The 19,279-nt window shown below is 46.2% G+C and overlaps 1 protein-coding gene across 3 annotated transcripts in view; it reads left to right on the top strand.

Annotated features, from left to right (window-relative positions):
* Positions 1 to 19,279, top strand: part of LOC139544427 (protein Hook homolog 3-like) — a 94,104-nt gene that overhangs the window by 72,551 nt on the left and 2,274 nt on the right. For 2 of the 3 annotated variants that reach the window (XM_071351500.1, XM_071351499.1), the window contains 3 exons: positions 4,808 to 5,013; positions 8,019 to 8,090; positions 11,540 to 13,044. In XM_071351500.1, coding sequence (XP_071207601.1) covers positions 4,808 to 5,013; positions 8,019 to 8,090; positions 11,540 to 11,686 — 425 coding nt within the window. In that variant the 3' untranslated portion in view covers positions 11,687 to 13,044. Of the gene's footprint in view, positions 1 to 4,807; positions 5,014 to 8,018; positions 8,091 to 11,539; positions 13,045 to 17,674 lie in introns of those variants that run through there. The other variant, XR_011668870.1, reaches the window with a different exon arrangement.

Below are 19,279 nucleotides of genomic sequence, written 5' to 3'. Positions count from 1 at the left end.
AGAACTCTGTAGTAGAAGACCAATAGAACTCTGTAGTAGAAGACCAATAGAACTCTGTAGCAGAAGACCAATAGAACTCTGTAGTAGAAGACCAATAGAACTCTGTAGTAGACGACCAATAGAACTCTGTAGTAGAAGACCAATAGAACTCTCTAGTAGAAGACCAATAGAACTCTGTAGCAGAAGACCAATAGAACTCTGTAGTAGAAGACCAATAGAACTCTGTAGCAGAAGACCAATAGAACTCTGTAGTAGAAGACCAATAGAACTCTCTAGTAGAAGACCAATAGAACTCTGTAGTAGAAGACCAATAGAACTCTCTAGTAGAAGACCAATAGAACTCTCTAGTAGAAGACCAATAGAACTCTGTAGTAGAAGACCAATAGAACTCTGTAGTAGAAGACCAATAGAACTCTCTAGTAGAAGACCAATAGAACTCTGTAGTAGAAGACCAATAGAACTCTCTAGTAGAAGACCAATAGAACGCTAAACTATAGTAGACGACCAATAGTACTCTCTAGTAGAAGACCAATAGAACTCTAAACTATAGCAGAAGAACAATAGTACTCTATAGCAGAAGACCAATACAACTCTAAACTATAGCAGAAGAACAATAGTACTCTATAGCAGAAGACCAATACAACTCTAAACTATAGCAGAAGAACAATAGTACTCTATAGCAGAAGACCAATACAACTCTAAACTATAGCAGAAGACCAATACAACTCTAAACTATAGCAGAAGACCAACAGACACCACATCATAGATCATATTAAGTGAAAGACAGTTTTAAGAAGTGATTCTTGAGCTCTGACTTAAAGGGGGGCTGGGGGGGCTGGGGGGGGCTGAGGGCAGAGACGACGAATCTTAATCTTTTCAAAGAATTAGGTGGAGAATCTTCCGCGGTCCTCTGTGGTAGCAGCATTGATGGGTGACTCAGCTGGTTTGAGTAGGTATTTAATGGTGGAAAAGAGGTGTCATGGGTTTCCTCTGTGGTTGTCCATTAGGTTTCAGTAGTAGGTGGACCCTGTGGATTATTAGGTTTCAGTAGTAGGTGAACCCTGTGGATTATTAGGTTTCAGTAGTAGGTGGACCCTGTGGATTATTAGGTTTCAGTAATAGGTGTGGACCCTGTGGATTAGTAGGTTTCAGTAGTAGGTGTGAACCCTGTGGATTAATAGGTTTCAGTAGTAGGTGTGAACCCTGTGGATTAATAGGTTTCAGTAGTAGGTGTGAACCCTGTGGATTATTAGGTTTCAGTAGTAGGTGGACCCTGTGGATTATTCAGTTTCAGTAGTAGGTGGACCCTGTGGATTAGTAGGTTTCAGTAGTAGGTGTGAACCCTGTGGATTAGTAGGTTTCAGTAATAGGTGTGGACCCTGTGGATTAGTAGGTTTCAGTAATAGGTGTGAACCCTGTGGATTATTAGGTTTCAGTAGTAGGTGTGGACCCTGTGGATTATTAGGTTTCAGTAGTAGGTGTGAACCCTGTGGATTATTAGGTTTCAGTAGTAGGTGTGAACCCTGTGGATTATTAGGTTTCAGTAGTAGGTGAGAACCCTGTGGATTATTAGGTTTCAGTAGTAGGTGGACCCTGTGGATTATTAGGTTTCAGTAGTAGGTCTGAACCCTGTGGATTATTAGGTTTCAGTAGTAGATGTGAACCCTGTGGATTAGTAGGTTTTAGTAGCAGGTGTGAACCCTGTGGATTATTAGGTTTCAGTAGTAGATGTGAACCCTGTGGATTATGATGTTTCAGTAGTAGATGTGAACCCTGTGGATTATTAGGTTTCAGTAGTAGGTGTGAACCCTGTGGATTATTAGGTTTCAGTAGTAGATGTGAACCCTGTGGATTATGATGTTTCAGTAGTAGGTGTGAACCCTGTGGATTATTCGGTTTCAGTAGCAGGTGTGAACCCTGTGGATTATTAGGTTTCAGTAGTAGGTGTGAACCCTGTGGATTATTAGGTTTCAGTAGTAGGTGTGAACCCTGTGGATTATTAGGTTTCAGTAGTAGGTGTAAACCCTGTGGATGATTAGGTTTCAGTAGTAGGTGTGAACCCTGTGGATGATTAGGTTTCAGTAGTAGGTGTGAACCCTGTGGATGATTAGGTTTCAGTAGTAGGTGGACCCTGTGGATTATAAGGTTTCAGTAGTAGGTGGACCCTGTGGATTATTAGGTTTCAGTAGTAGGTGTGAACCCTGTGGATGATTAGGTTTCAGTAGTAGGTGGACCCTGTGGATTATTATGTTTCAGTAGTAGGTGTGGACCCTGTGGATTATTAGGTTTCAGTAGTAGGTGTGAACCCTGTGGATGATTCGGTTTCAGTAGTAGGTGTGAACCCTGTGGATTATTATGTTTCAGTAGTAGGTGGACCCTGTGGATTATTCAGTTTCAGTAGTAGGTGGACCCTGTGGATTATTAGGTTTCAGTAGTAGGTGTGAACCCTGTGGATTATTCAGTTTCAGTAGTAGGTGGACCCTGTGGATTATTCAGTTTCAGTAGTAGGTGTGAACCCTGTGGATTATTAGGTGTCAGTAGTAGGTGTGAACCCTGTGGATTATTAGGTGTCAGTAGTAGGTGTGAACCCTGTGGATTATTAGGTTTCAGTAGTAGGTGAACCCTGTGGATTATTAGGTTTCAGTAGTAGATGGACCCTGTGGATTATTCAGTTTCAGTAGTAGGTGTGAACCCTGTGGATTATTCGGTTTCAGTAGTAGGTGGACCCTGTGGATTATTAGGTTTCAGTAGTAGATGGACCCTGTGGATTATTAGGTTTCAGTAGTAGATGTGAACCCTGTGGATTATTCGGTTTCAGTAGTAGGTGGACCCTGTGGATTATTAGGTTTCAGTAGTAGGTGTGGACCCTGTGGATTATTCGGTTTCAGTAGTAGGTGGACCCTGTGGATTATTAGGTTTCAGTAGTAGATGGACCCTGTGGATTATTAGGTTTCAGTAGTAGATGTGAACCCTGTGGATTATTAGGTTTCAGTAGTAGGTGTGAACCCTGTGGATTATTAGGTTTCAGTAGTAGGTGTGGACCCTGTGGATTATTAGGTTTCAGTAGTAGGTGTGAACCCTGTGGATTATTAGGTTTCAGTAGTAGGTGTGAACCCTGTGGATTATTAGGTTCCAGTAGTAGGTGAACCCTGTGGATTATTAGGTTTCAGTAGTAGGTGTGAACCCTGTGGATTATTAGGTTTCAGTAGTAGGTGTGAACCCTGTGGATTATTAGGTTCCAGTAGTAGGTGTGAACCCTGTGGATTATTAGGTTCCAGTAGTAGGTGAACCCTGTGGATTATTAGGTTTCAGTAGTAGGTGTGAACCCTGTGGATTATTAGGTTTCAGTAGTAGGTGTGAACCCTGTGGATTATTAGGTTCCAGTAGTAGGTGTGGACCCTGTGGATTATTAGGTTTCAGTAGTAGGTGTGGACCCTGTGGATTATTAGGTTTCAGTAGTAGGTGTGAACCCTGTGGATTATTAGGTTTCAGTAGTAGGTGTGAACCCTGTGGATTATTAGGTTTCAGTAGTAGGTGTGAACCCTGTGGATTATTAGGTTTCAGTAGTAGGTGAACCCTGTGGATTATTAGGTTTCAGTAGTAGGTGTACTTGGTGTAACATCAGGTTTCAGTAGTAGGTGTGAACCCTGTGGATTATTAGGTTTCAGTAGTAGGTGTGAACCCTGTGGATTATTAGGTTCCAGTAGTAGGTGTGGACCCTGTGGATTATTAGGTTTCAGTATGAGGTGTGAACCCTGTGATTTATTAGGTTTCAGTAGTAGGTGTGAACCCTGTGGATTATTAGGTTCCAGTAGTAGGTGTGGACCCTGTGGATTATTAGGTTTCAGTAGTAGGTGTGAACCCTGTGGATTATTAGGTTTCGGTAGTAGGTGTGGACCCTGTGGATTATTAGGTTTCAGTAGTAGGTGTGAACCCTGTGGATTATTAGGTTTCAGTAGTAGGTGTGAACCCTGTGGATTATTAGGTTCCAGTAGTAGGTGTGGACCCTGTGGATTATTAGGTTTCAGTAGTAGGTGTGGACCCTGTGGATTATTAGGTTTCAGTAGTAGGTGTGAACCCTGTGGATTATTAGGTTCCAGTAGTAGGTGTGGACCCTGTGGATTATTAGGTTTCAGTAGTAGGTGTGAACCCTGTGGATTATTAGGTTTCAGTAGTAGGTGGACCCTGTGGATTATTAGGTTTCAGTAGTAGGTGTGAACCCTGTGGATTATTAGGTTTCAGTAGTAGGTGTGAACCCTGTGGATTATTAGGTTTCAGTAGCAGGTGTGAACCCTGTGGATTATTAGGTTTCAGTAGCAGGTGTGAACCCTGTGGATTATGATGTTTCAGTAGCAGGTGTGAACCCTGTGGATTATTAGGTTTCAGTAGCAGGTGTGAACCCTGTGGATTATTAGGTTTCAGTAGTAGGTGTGAACCCTGTGGATTATTAGGTTTTAGTAGTAGGTGAACCCTGTGGATTATTAGGTTTCAGTAGTAGGTGAACCCTGTGGATTATTAGGTTTCAGTAGTAGGTGTGAACCCTGTGGATTATTAGGTTTCAGTAGCAGGTGGACTTGGTGCAACATCAGGTTTCAGTGAGGTCAGAGATGACAAGCTCGCCTGTGATGACGAGGTCTAATATATGATTGTGGGTGAGAAAACAAATATATAAAAATGTGGATTTAGCAGATGCTTCTATTCAAAGTTACTTAACTGTACGTTCTCAACCTGTTACCTTTCATGCAAAATGTGCTTTTCTATGAGCTTTGTGTAACTCTTTAGTGTTTTGTTTTCTCTCTCTTTCCAGCCCAGAAAGTAGAGGAACTGGAAGAGGCGTTAAAGAAGAAGGATGAAGACATGAAGCAGATGGAAGACAGATATAAGAAGTACCTGGAGAAGGCGAAGAGTGTTATCCGGACCCTGGACCCTAAACAGAACCAGGGCTCAGCACCAGAGGTCCAGACCCTCAAGAACCAGCTGCAGGAGAGGGAGAGGATGCTGCACTCTCTGGAGGTACCAGGGGCTGGGTTAGGGTGTAGGGGGTTAGGGTGTAGGGGGTTAGGGTGTAGGGGTTAGGATGTAGGGGTAGGGGTTAGGGGTTAGGATGTAGGGGTTAGGCTGTAGGGGTTAGGGTGTAGGGGTTAGGGTGTAGAGGGTTAGGGTGTAGGGGTTAGGGTGTAGGGGGTTAGGGGGTTAGGGTTTAGGCTGTAGGGTTTAGGCTGTAGGGGTTAGGCTGTAGGGGGTTAGGGTGTAGGGGGTTAGGGTGTAGGGGTTAGGGTGTGGTGGTTAGGGTGTAGGGGTTAGGATGTTAGGGTGTAGGGGTTAGGTTGTAGGTGTTGGGGTTAGGTTTTAGGGGTTAGGGTGTAGGGGTTAGGGGTTAGGATGTAGGGGTTAGGGTGTAGGATGTAGGGGTTAGGGTGTAGGGGTTAGGGTGTGAGGGTTAGGGTGTAGGGGTTAGGATGTAGGGTGTAGGGGTTAGGGTGTAGAGGTTAGGATGTGGGGGTTAGGGTGTAGGGGTTAGGCTGTAGGGGTTAGGGTGTAGGATGTAGGGTGTAGGGGTTAGGGTGTAGGGGTTATGGTGTAGGGGGTTAGGATGTAGGGGTTAGGGTGTAGGGGTGTAGGTGTTGGGGTTAGGGTTAGGGTGTAGGGGTTAGGGTGTAGGGGTTAGGATGTAGGGGTAGGGGTTAGGGGTTAGGATGTAGGGGTTAGGCTGTAGGGGTTAGGGTGTAGGGGTTAGGGTGTAGAGGGTTAGGGTGTAGGGGTTAGGGTGTAGGGGGTTAGGGGGTTAGGGTTTAGGCTGTAGGGTTTAGGCTGTAGGGGTTAGGCTGTAGGGGGTTAGGGTGTAGGGGGTTAGGGTGTAGGGGTTAGGGTGTGGTGGTTAGGGTGTAGGGGTTAGGATGTTAGGGTGTAGGGGTTAGGTTGTAGGTGTTGGGGTTAGGTTTTAGGGGTTAGGGTGTAGGGGTTAGGGGTTAGGATGTAGGGGTTAGGGTGTAGGATGTAGGGGTTAGGGTGTAGGGGTTAGGGTGTGAGGGTTAGGGTGTAGGGGTTAGGATGTAGGGTGTAGGGGTTAGGGTGTAGAGGTTAGGATGTGGGGGTTAGGGTGTAGGGGTTAGGCTGTAGGGGTTAGGGTGTAGGATGTAGGGTGTAGGGGTTAGGGTGTAGGGGTTATGGTGTAGGGGGTTAGGATGTAGGGGTTAGGGTGTAGGGGTGTAGGTGTTGGGGTTAGGGTTAGGGTGTAGGGGTTAGGATGTTTGGGTGTAGGGGGTTAGGATGTAGGGAGGAGGAGAGGGTAGGGTTGGGGAGGGAGGGAGGGAGGGAGGAGGAGGGTTTAGGGTTGGGGAGGGAGGGAGGAGGAGGAGAGGGTAGGGTTTAGGGTTGGGGAGGGAGGGAGGGAGGAGGAGAGGGTTGGGGAGGGAGGGAGGGAGGAGAGGGTTGGGGAGGGTTGGGGAGGGAGGGAGGGAGGGAGGGAGGAGAGGGTAGGGTTTAGGGTTGGGGAGGGAGGGAGGGAGAGAGGAGGAGAGGGTTGGGTTTAGGGTTGGGGAGGGAGGGAGGGAGGAGAGAGTAGAGTTTAGGGTTGGGGAGGTAGGGAGGGAGGAGGAGATGGTAGGGTTTAGGGTTGGGGAGGGAGGGAGGGAGGGAGGGAGGAGGAGAGGGAAGGGTTTAGGGTTGGGGAGGGAGGGAGGGAGGGAGGAGGAGAGGGTTGGGGAGGGAGGGAGGGAGGGAGGAGAGGCTAGGGTTGGGGAGGGAGGGAGGGAGGAGAGGGTAGGGTTTAGGGTTGGGGAGGGAGGGAGGGAGGGAGGAGGAGAGGGTAGGGTTTAGGGTTGGCGAGGGAGGGAGGGAGGGAGGAGGAGAGGGTAAGGGTTAAAAAAAACTCAGCTCATTGCGCTGCAATTAAAATGCTGTTACCGAAATATTATGTAAAAACATGCTAATAAAATGTAAATTTATTACACAGGCCCCAGAACAGTTTAATGTTAAGTGTTACTGAGAATGCTAACAGTAACACAATCCTGAGTAAACTATTCCTTTAAAGATGGTATAGTGTGTGTTTGAAACAAGGACACCTCCTCTGCCTCCCGGGTGGCGCAGTGGCCTAGGACCCTGGGTTCGCGCCCAGGCTCTGTCGCAGCCGGCCGCGACCGGGAGGTCCGTGGGGCGACGCACAATTGGACCAGCGTCGTCCGGGTTGGGGAGGGTTTGGCCAGTAGGGATATCCTTGTCTCATCGCGCACCAGCGACTCCTGTGGCGGGCCGGGCGCAGTGCGCGCTAACCAAGGTAGCCAGTGGCACGGTGTTTCCTCCGACACATTGGTGCGGCTGGCTTCCGGGTTGGAGGCGCGCTGTGTTAAGAAGCAGTGCGGCTAGGTTGGGTTGTGTTTTGGAGGACGCATGGCTTTCGACCTTCGTCTCTCCCGAGCCCGTACGGGAGTTGTAGCGATGAGACTCACCTACTCTCAGACGGTTATCCAAACATCACGCCGGGGTAACCCTACATGAAACACAGACCTTAGTGGAAGTGTTTCTGAAATCCCCGATGGGAAAAAATGATTGGAACCATTTCCCTGGTTGACCGCTAGGTTTTATGGGTATTATGACACCTCCTCTTTGGGGCTCTGGACTGTGTGTTCTATTCATTATAGTTCTGTCTTCAACAAGCAGTTCCAGATACATCCCTGTCATTGGTTGCAGGCAGCCAATCCAACATGCCGTTCTAGATACAGCCCTGTCATTAGCCCAGCCAATCCAATTGTTTCTTAAAAGTAGTCACCTTCTAAAATCTGTGTTCAAATGGTTTTAAAAAGTTGTCATTTTTGGGGATCTGTATTCAAACAATTGTATTCACCTCAAAAGTAATGATTTGTTCCCCCCCCCATAAATGAGTCACTTTCCATAAAGCATAGTTAAAACTATAGTTATCCCAGGTCTGACACTTAACACTTTACCCTCAATGTCACTGTACTCAGACTCAAACCCGTTTTACTAACCTACTGTTGCTCTCTGTTGATCTCCCTCTACAGAAAGACTACGACAAGACCAAGGCTCAGAGAGACCAGGAGGAGAAACTCATAGTGTCTGCCTGGTACAACATGGTGCGTTTTCTATATTGAACCAGCACCGTGTTTACATGTTAGTCATCGTACTCTAACTCATAGGGCTGCTGTTTCCTCAATATACATACTACCGTTCTCCACTCTCTCGTGCTGCGAGTGTATTCTCCCAGGACCTTCTCTTGAGTACGAGAGTGTGAAGAACGGTAGTATGTATAAATATATATAAAACATTACATTAGAGAAGCACTCCCCCTACTGTATTACCTCACTCTGAGCAGCACTCCCCCTACTGTATTACCTCACTCTGAGCAGCACTCCCCCTACTGTATTACCTCACGCTGAGCAGCACTCCCCCTACTGTATTACCTCACTCTGAGCAGCACTCCCCCTACTGTATTACCTCACACTGAGCAGCACTCCCTACTGTATTACCTCACGCTGAGCAGCACCCCCCCTACTGTATTACCTCACGCTGAGGACCACTCCCCCTACTGTATTACCTCACGCTGAGCAGCACTCCCCCTACTGTATTACCTCACGCTGAGCAGCACTCCCCCTACTGTATTACCTCACGCTGAGCAGCACTCCCCCTACTGTATTACCTCACGCTGAGCAGCACTCCCCCTACTGTATTACCTCACGCTGAGCAGCACTCCCCCTACTGTATTACCTCACGCTGAGCAGCACTCCCCCTACTGTATTACCTCACGCTGAGCAGCACTCCCCCTACTGTATTACCTCACTCTGAGCAGCACTCCCCCTACTGTATTACCTCACGCTGAGGACCACTCCCCCTACTGTATTACCTCACGCTGAGCAGCACTCCCCCTACTGTATTACCTCACGCTGAGCAGCACTCCCCCTACTGTATTACCTCACGCTGAGGACCAGTCCCCCTACTGTATTACCTCACGCTGAGCAGCACTCCCCCTACTGTATTACCTCACTCTGAGCAGCACTCCCCCTACTGTATTACCTCACGCTGAGCAGCACTCCCCCTACTGTATTACCTCACGCTGAGCAGCACTCCCCCTACTGTATTACCTCACGCTGAGCAGCACTCCCCCTACTGTATTACCTCACGCTGAGCAGCACTCCCCCTACTGTATTACCTCACGCTGAGCAGCACTCCCCCTACTGTATTACCTCACGCTGAGCAGCACTCCCCCTACTGTATTACCTCACTCTGAGCAGCACTCCCCCTACTGTATTACCTCACTCTGAGCAGCACTCCCCCTACTGTATTACCTCACGCTGAGCAGCACTCCCCCTACTGTATTACCTCACTCTGAGCAGCACTCCCTCTACTGTATACCTCACGCCGAGCAGCACTCCCCCTACTGTATTACCTCACACTGAGCAGCACTCCCCCTACTGTATTACCTCACGCTGAGCAGCACTCCCCCTACTGTATTACCTCACGCTGAGCAGCACTCCCTCTACTGTATTACCTCACACTGAGCAGCACTCCCCCTACTGTATTACCTCACACTGAGCAGCACTCCCCCTACTGTATTACCTCACGCTGAGCAGCACTCCCTCTACTGTATTACCTCACACTGAGCAGCACCCCCCCTACTGTATTACCTCACGCTGAGCAGCACTCCCTCTACTGTATTACCTCACGCTGAGCAGCACTCCCCCTACTGTATTACCTCACGCTGAGCAGCACTCCCTCTACTGTATTACCTCACGCTGAGCAGCACTAGCTAGCCAGTTAGCCCTATTGACTTACTATGGGCTTGCGATCTACGCACACTACAGTGGGTATTGTACAGAGTACTACAGAGTACTACAGAGTACTACAGTGGGTATTGTACAGAGTACTACAGAGTACTACAGAGTACTACAGTGGGTATTGTACAGAGTACTACAGAGTACTACAGTGTACTACAGAGTACTACAGTGGGTTTTGAGTACTACAGAGTACTACAGTGTACAGAGTACTACAGTGTACAGAGTACTACAGTGTACTACAGAGTACTACAGAGTACTACAGTGGGTATTGTAGGCAGGTAAACATGTATTTATGAAAGTATCAAGATAAAATATTGTTGTCAGGCAACATATGAGATGTAAATAGGCAACATTTCATTCTGAAGTCGGAGTGTATTTTCTCTCGCTTCAGCTGAAAATAATGGCCGCCGTTGATTTCAAGACATTTTACATTGTTCTTCTTACGTGGTTGCCTCATATTTCTGTCCATACATTTTTAGCTGAAGCTTCGATGCTACAAAATGTGTACAAGCGGAGTACCCATCCGAGAAGTGCCATCCGTTTCGCATACTTTGATTTGTACTCATGAAGTCTACCATCCCGTGCTCAGAGCACTTTAGTATCGGGAGAAACACCCGTAGTGTCTGCCTGCTACAACATGGTGGATTTTTAGACCAGACTTTATTACCACAGATGGAACAAAGAGCCAGATGTTTCACCAGATGTATAAATAATGTGAAGCATCCTTCTGACATTTCTACTCACGACCCAAATATGGTGATGAGAGGAAGCCCAGTGTTCGGCAGTGGGAGAGGATTGAGTTAAATGGATTTTTCGCTGACGTTCTGCAAATTTTCCTCATGTAACATTTAATGTCAATCCAGTTTTCTGTTCCCAAAACTTCAATCTGTTATGAACAGAGTGGACTAAGTTTTATAGACTTTACCCTTTGCCAAAGTTTCAATAAATATAATTGTTTACAAGGTGTTCAAGGGCGAATTGAGTTATTGCACACGCGCACTTCACAGAGTAGGCGTTCCATAACAGAAATATGCAAATACATGCTAGAACGCGCCAATAGGATCTCGCTAGCTCGTGCTTGGCTCTGCCCACTACGATTACTTTGCTCCCATTAGAAACGACAGGCTGTGGTCTATCTTGGGTTAGTTATATAAATAAAAAAATCTTTGATTATATGTTGTTACTACTGTCAAACACTAGATGGCGATGTAGGACTTCCTATGCCACTTAAAAGTATTATTATTTTTTTAACCTTTACTGAACTAGGCAAGTCAGTTAAGAACAAATTCTTCTTTACAATGACGGCCTAGGAACAGTGGGTTAACTGCCTTGTTCACGGGCAGAATGATAGATTTTTACCTTCTCAGCTCGGGATTCGATCCAGCAACCTTTCGGTTACTGGCCCAACGCTCTAACCACTAGGCTACCTGCCACTTCTACACTCTAACCACTAGGCTACCTGCCGCCCCCCCACTCTAACCACTAGGCTACCTGCCGCCCCCCCCCCCCCCACTCTAACCACTAGGCTACCGACCCCCCCCTCCCCTCCCCTCCCCCCTCCCCTCGAAATGAAGACTCCATGGATATAAAAAGCAAAGTATAGTGGTGCTGGCTTCAGTGTTTTCAGTCAAAAATGACAAGAAAACTCACATAGCAGACGCAGGGGATTTAACCAACATCTTTTAATGAAAATGTGTTTTAATGAAGCCACCGTGTCTGTCGCCCCCCCACCCCCCCCCCCCCCCCCACAGGGCATGGCTCTCCAGAAGAAGGCAGCAGAGGACCGTCTGGCCAGTACCGGTTCAGGACAGTCCTTCCTGGCCCGCCAGAGACAGGCTACCAGCACACGCCGCTCCTACCCCGGATACCCGGGACCCCAGTCCGCCACCGCCAGGTAGACGTGGCGCTGTGACTCGTCAACCCGACCTTTGGCCTCCGACCCTTCCAGGCCAGGTAGACATGGCACCCTGAAACCCTACATGACCCTTCCCCGACCCCTGACCCTGCAGGTGTCCATCAGGACACGGTCCAGTCGTATGGGTGTCGGCTGAGTAATCCCGTGTTCACTGGAGCTCCGTCCTCCTCCACAGTCCTTCAGTCTCCCTTTAAATCTGGTTACCTGGATTAATTATCAATAATTATTATGCACATTTCTGTAAAACGATGTTACTGTTTTGTTCTTCTTCTTCTGTCTGGAATCCTCCTGTCTAATAACTGTTGTTTCTATGTAACACAAGAACTTGAGTAGAGATGCAAATGTTTTTGTTGTTGTTGTATTTGAACCCTTTGTGAAAAGAAAAACAGAGAATATTTTCATATCTATTGCTTGAATGCGCTTTAGTTTTGGAGAGGATAGATCCACTATATATAGAAGGTTTGTGACCAGTTGGTATCTTTAGACCCAGTACAGTACATAGTATGTGTTAAGTGTGTTCAGTCCCTCAGGCAGAGGTGATCTGAGGTGGTCTTTGTTTTACGTGTAGTCTGTTTTAGGCAGTCATTGTTTTACGTGTAGTCTGTTTTAGGCAGTCTTTGTTTTACGTGTAGTCTGTTTTAGGCAGTCATTGTTTTACGTGTAGTCTGTTTTAGGCAGTCATTGTTTTACGTGTAGTCTGTTTTAGGCAGTCATTGTTTTACGTGTAGTCTGTTTTAGGCAGTCTTTGTTTTACGTGTAGTCTGTTTTAGGCAGTCTTTGTTTTACGTGTAGTCTGTTTTAGGCAGTCATTGTTTTACGTGTAGTCTGTTTTAGGCAGTCTTTGTTTTAAGTGTAGTCTGTTTTAGGCAGGCTGTAGTGGCCTGTAGTTGGACTCCGCTAGCCTGGGACCTAGAGGTAGAATAGGAATTATACACATACTGCATTTACAGAACAAAGAGTCATATTGATCAAGTGTTTCTCCTGAAATGAAGGGAACCTCTTCCCCTGTGTACTCCTGTTCTCAAATCAACCAATAGTCATTATCGATTATTTATTCATCAATAGTTATTGATTTGATTATTGTGAACGAGTGAGTATCTCTCCCTATTATCCTGTGTTGCTTGAGGAAATACCAAACTGTCCTCTCTTTGTCCTCTAGATCCACACTAGTAACTAACACGCTGCACAGCTGTAACCGTCCCATATGGACCCGTCTTGCATGCTAACTGTCCATATCCACTGGACCTGCACTGGACCTAGTCAAACAGTGGCTATGAGGTTGTATGTATAGCATAGCAAAAAGCCATTTGAAGTGGTCGGCAATAAAAAACGTAAAATAACCACTGCTGCCACCCAAGGAGGTTGATTATAAACTTTACAGGGAGATGGTTATAAACTATACAGGGAGGTGGATTATAAACTATACAGGGAGGTGGATTATAAACTATACAGGGAGGTGGATTATAAACTATACAGGGAGGTGGATATAAACTATACAGGGAGGTGGATCATAAACTATACACGGAGGTGGTTATAAACTATACAGGGAGGTGGTTATAAGCTATACAGGGAGGTGGTTATAAACTATACAGGGAGATGGATTATAAACTATACACGGAGGTGGTTATAAACTATACAGGGAGGTGGTTATAAACTATACAGGGAGGTGGTTATAAACTATACAGGGAGATGGATTATAAACTATACAGGGAGGTGGATTATAAACTATACAGGGAGGTGGATTATAAACTATACAGGGAGGTGGATTATAAACTATACACGGAGGTGGATTATAAACTATACAGGGAGGTGGTTATAAACTATACAGGGAGGTGGTTATAAACTATACAGGGAGGTGGATCATAAACTATACAGGGAGGTGGATCATAAACTATACAGGGAGGTGGTTATAAACTATACAGGGAGGTGGTTATAAACTATACACGGAGGTGGATTATGAACTATACACGGAGGTGGTTATAAACTATACAGGGAGGTGGATCATAAACTATACAGGGAGGTGGTTATAAACTATACAGGGAGGTGGTTATAAACTATACAGGGAGGTGGTTATAAAGTATACAGGGAGATGGATTATGAACTATACATGGAGGTGGTTATAAACTATACACGGAGGTGGTTATAAACTATACACGGAGGTGGTTATAAACTATACACGGAGGTGGTTATAAAGTATACAGGGAGATGGATTATGAACTATACATGGAGGTGGTTATAAACTATACAGGGAGGTGGTTATAAACTATACACGGAGGTGGTTATAAACTATACACGGAGGTGGTTATAAACTATACAGGGAGGTAGATAATAAACTATACAGGGAGGTGGTTATAAACTATACATGGAGGTGGTTATAGACTATACAGGGAGGTGGTTATAAACTTTACATTGATTTCCATATGTAGTCTTAAAGGGATACTTCAGTATTCTGGCAATGAGACCCTGTATCTACTTCCCCGGAGTCAGATGACCTCGTGGAAACCATTTTATATCTATGCGTCCAGCTTAAAGGAAGTGGCTAACTAGCGCTAGCGCAATTGCTAACTAGCGTTAGCATAATGACTGGAAGTCTGGTATCTGCTAGAGTGTGCTAACGCTAGTTAGCATAGTCTCGCAAAACTACCTGTAACTTCCTTCATACTTGACACAGAGACAAATGGGGAAATAGATATAGGTCCTCATTGCCAAAAACCCCCAAAGTATCCACTTTTTAATTTATAATTCGCTGCACTATGTCTCTGAGGGTGAGCTAGGATAACGTAATGTCATGTCATATTCTCTGACCTACCTAACAACCAGCGTGTGTTATTGTGTTCAGTAGGTTTCATCCAGGAGTTGATAGACCATAGCCTTGATGTTCTACAGATTGCACTGTGCAGTACTTGACCACTATGTTAAAGACACTTCTGATCTCTTATAATTTCTGTCATGGTAGACCGGGGGCTCTCCAACCCTGTTCCTGGAGAGATACCCTCCTGAAGGTTTTCGCTCCAACCCCAGTTCTAACTAACCTGGTTCAGCTTATCAACCAGCTCATTATTAGAATGAGGGTTGGAGTGAAAACCTACAGGACGGTATCTCTCCAGGAACAGGGTTAGAGAGCCCTGGACTAGATAGATGTAAACCTACAGGATGGTATCTCTCCAGGAACAGGGTTGGAGATAGATGTAAACCTACAGGACGGTATCTCTCCAGGAACAGGGTTGGAGAGCCCTGGACTAGATAGATGTAAACCTACAGGATGGTATCTCTCCAGGAACAGGGTTGGAAATAGATGTAAACCTGCAGGATGGTATCTCTCCAGGAACAGGGTTGGAGAGCCCTGGACTAGATAGATGTAAACCTACAGGATGGTATCTCTCCAGGAACAGGGTTGGAGAGCCCTGGACTAGATAGATGTAAACCTACAGGATGGTATCTCTCCAGGAACAGGGTTGGAGAGCCCTGGACTAGATAGATGTAAACCTACAGGATGGTATCTCTCCAGGAACAGGGTTGGAGAGCCCTGGACTAGATAGATGTAAACCTACAGTAGGTATCTCTCCAGGAACAGGGTTGGAGAGCCCTGGACTAGATAGATGTAAACCTACAGGATGGTATCTCTCCAGGAACAGGGTTGGAGAGCCCTGGACTAGATAGATGTAAACCTACAGGATGGTATCTCTCCAGGAACAGGGTTGGAGATAGATGTAAACCTACAGGAGGGTATCTCTCCAGGAACAGGGTTGGAGAGCCCTGGACTAGATAGATGTAAACCTACAGGATGGTATCTCTCCAGGAACAGGGTTGGAGAGCCCTGGACTAGATAGATGTAAACCTACAGTAGGTATCTCTCCAGGAACAGGGTTGGAGAGCCCTGGACTAGATAGATGTAAACCTACAGGATGGTATCTCTCCAGGAACAGGGTTGGAGAGCCCTGGACTAGATAGATGTAAACCTACAGGATGGTATCTCTCCAGGAACAGGGTTGGAGATAGATGTAAACCTACAGGAGGGTATCTCTCCAGGAACAGGGTTGGAGAGTCCTGGACTAGATAGATGTAAACCTACAGGATGGTATCTCTCCAGGAACAGGGTTGGAGAGCCCTGGACTAGATAGATGTAAACCTACAGGATGGTATCTCTCCAGGAACAGGGTTGGAGAGCCCTGGACTAGATAGATGTAAACCTACAGGATGGTATCTCTCCAGGAACAGGGTTGGAGAGCCCTGGACTAGATAGATGTAAACCTACAGGATGGTATCTCTCCAGGAACAGGGTTGGAGAGCCCTGGACTAGATAGATGTAAACCTACAGGAGGGTATCTCTCCAGGAACAGGGTTGGAGAGCCCTGGACTAGATAGATGTAAACCTACAGGATGGTCTCTCTCCAGGAACAGGGTTGGAGAGTCCTGGACTAGATAGATGTAAACCTACAGGATGGTATCTCTCCAGGAACAGGGTTGGAGAACCCTGGACTAGATAGATGTAAACCTACAGGATGGTATCTCTCCAGGAACAGGGTTGGAGAGCCCCCGGTTACTATGCTAGATCTGCAGTTACTATGCTAGATCTGTAGTTACTATGCTAGATCTGCAGTTATTACGCTAGATCTGCAGTTACTACGCTAGATCTGCAGTTACTACGCTAGATCTGCAGTTACTACGCTAGATCTGCAGTTACTACGCTAGATCTGCAGTTACCACGCTAGATCTGCAGTTACTACGCTAGATCTGCAGTTACTACGCTAGATCTGCAGTTACTACGCTAGATCTGCAGTTACTACGCTAGATCTGTAGTTACTACGCTAGATCTGCAGTTACTACGCTAGATCTGCAGTTACTACGCTAGATCTGCAGTTACTACGCTAGATCTGCAGTTACTACGCTAGATCTGCAGTTACTACGCTAGATCTGCAGTTACTACGCTAGATCTGCAGTTACTACGCTAGATCTGCAGTTACTACGCTAGATCTGCAGTTACTACGCTAGATCTGCAGTTACTACGCTAGATCTGTAGTTACTATGCTAGATCTGTAGTTACTACGCTAGATCTGCAGTTACTACGCTAGATCTGCAGTTACTACGCTAGATCTGCAGTTACTACGCTAGATCTGTAGTTACTATGCTAGATCTGTAGTTACTATGCTAGATCTGTAGTTACTACGCTAGATCTGCAGTTACTACGCTAGATCTGTAGTTACTACGCTAGATCTGTAGTTACTACGCTAGATCTGCAGTTACTACGCTAGATCTGCAGTTACTACGCTAGATCTGCAGTTACTACGCTAGATCTGTAGTTACTACGCTAGATCTGTAGTTACTATGCTAGATCTGTAGTTACTATGCTAGATCTGTAGTTACTATGCTAGATCTGCAGTTACTATGCTAGATCTGCAGTTACTACCGCTAGATCTGTAGTTACTACGCTAGATCTGTAGTTACTATGCTAGATCTGTAGTTACTATGCTAGATCTGCAGTTACTATGCTAGATCTGCAGTTACTATGCTAGATCTGCAGTTACTATGCTAGATCTGCAGTTACTATGCTAGATCTGCAGTTACTATGCTAGATCTGTAGTTACTACGCTAGATCTGTAGTTACTACGCTAGATCTGCAGTTATTACGCTAGATCTGTAGTTACTATGCTAGATCTGCAGTTATTACGCTAGATCTGTAGTAGTTGAGAACTGTTTATGGCTTGAACCCTTCCTTCATTCACACTCTGTCAGTTTGACTGTTTTGATCCCAATCTATCATTATGTCCTGTATCATTATAACCAAGCCTCTTACTGGTTGTTGTTGTCCACTCCTCTCTCTCTCTCTCTCTCTCTCTCTCTCTCTCTCTCTCTCTCCACTCCTCTCTCCTCCCTCTCTCTCTCTCCACTCCCCTCTCTCTCCACTCCTCTCTCTCTCTCTCTCTCTCTCTCTCTCTCTCTCTCTCTCTCTCTCTCTCCCTCCTCTCCACAGTGATGACATTACATGACCAGCGCAGGCAGGGGTGATGGGCAGGTGCATGACCATGACTTAATAATGAGCCAGGCTGAAAATAACCTTTCATCCATTCAACACTAACCCTCAACTCTAACGGAGAGGACGGACCGGGCCCAGATTAGGCCCAGGACGGGGGGGTAAGGGCTCTCTACAGACCCAGACGGCACCGCCCTCTCAGAGGCCACCCTAACCTTCCCCCCCCCCCCCCCCTCCTTCGCTCACGGACCTGCATCTGCTTGCTGCTTGCTGCTTGTGAACCTCTATCGTCATGACGTACTCTGAGACAGCAACAGTAGTCTCTAGTGGGGGAACGGGGAGAGCTGGAGCTTAAAATTAAAAATATTAAAGATTCTTCATGCTGTGTCCAAGGCCAAGGAAAAGTCTTGTACTAACTGTGGGGTGCAAAACGAGGACTACATGGAAGACAGTGTTATTCGACGGTATGGTTCTGTGTAGACTTTGACAATAAAGATGATCAAGCGACTAGCAATACATGGTTACTGTACTGTAAACCTGGTGTGTATCTGTTGGGTGTTCCACTCACTCCTCTCTCTCTCTCTCTCTCTCTCTCTGTGTTTCACTGGGTCTGTAGAGGAAAAGGCAATATCATCATTTATTTCACATGATCCTGTAATCAAATGTGTATATACAGAGTGTTCAAAACATTAGGAACACCTTCCTAATATTGAGTTGCACCCCCCCCCCCCCCACCCCCCCCTTTTGCACTCAGAACAGCCTCAAATCGTCAGGACATGGACTCTACATTCCACAGCGTTCCACAGGGATGCTGGCCCATGTTGACTCCAATGCTTCCCACTGTTGTGTCAAGTTGGCTGGATGTCCTTTGGGTGGTGAACCGTTGTTGATACACACGGGAAACTGTTGAGCGTGAAAAACCTAGAAGCATTGCAGTTCTCGACACAAACCGGTGCGCCTGGCACCTACTACCATACCCCGTTCAAAGGCACTTAAATATTTTGTCTTGCCCGTTCACCCTCTGAATGGCACACATACACAATTCATGTCTCAATTGTCTCAAGGCTTAAAAATCATTCTTTAACCTGTCTCCTCCTCTTCATCTACACTGATTAAAGTGGATTTAACAGGTGACATCCATAGGGGATCATATCATTCACCTGGATTCACCTGGTCAGTCTATGTCAGAGGTATTCAACTCTTACTCTACGAGGTCCAGAGTCTGCTGGTTTTCTGCTCGACCTGATAATTAATTACACACACCTGGCGTCCCATGTCTAAATCAGGCCCCGGTGTCCCATGTCTAAATCAGGCCCCGGTGTCCCATGTCTAAATCGGGCCCCGGTGTCCCATGTCTAAATCGGGCCCGGATTCAAACTGACTTCCAGGTCCAGAGTTGAGTTGGAGGGTTCTATGTCATGGAAAGAGCAGGTGTTCTTAATGTTTTGTACACTTAGTCTAGATCTAGATTTTCAGTTTCCATTTATTTCTGTTTAAGTGTTCTGATGACTTAACCTGTGTGTATGGAGTGCTCTGCTTCTTTATTCTACTGATAATAACCTTGATGTGTTGCTCTCTCCCTCTCTCTCTCCCTCTCTCCCTCTC

This window comes from Salvelinus alpinus, chromosome 18, assembly GCF_045679555.1.
Source record: "Salvelinus alpinus chromosome 18, SLU_Salpinus.1, whole genome shotgun sequence".
Taxonomy (NCBI): Eukaryota; Metazoa; Chordata; class Actinopteri; order Salmoniformes; family Salmonidae; genus Salvelinus; species Salvelinus alpinus.
The sequence above is the reverse complement of the archived record's forward strand: the minus strand, read 5'-3'. Positions and strand labels throughout refer to the sequence as shown.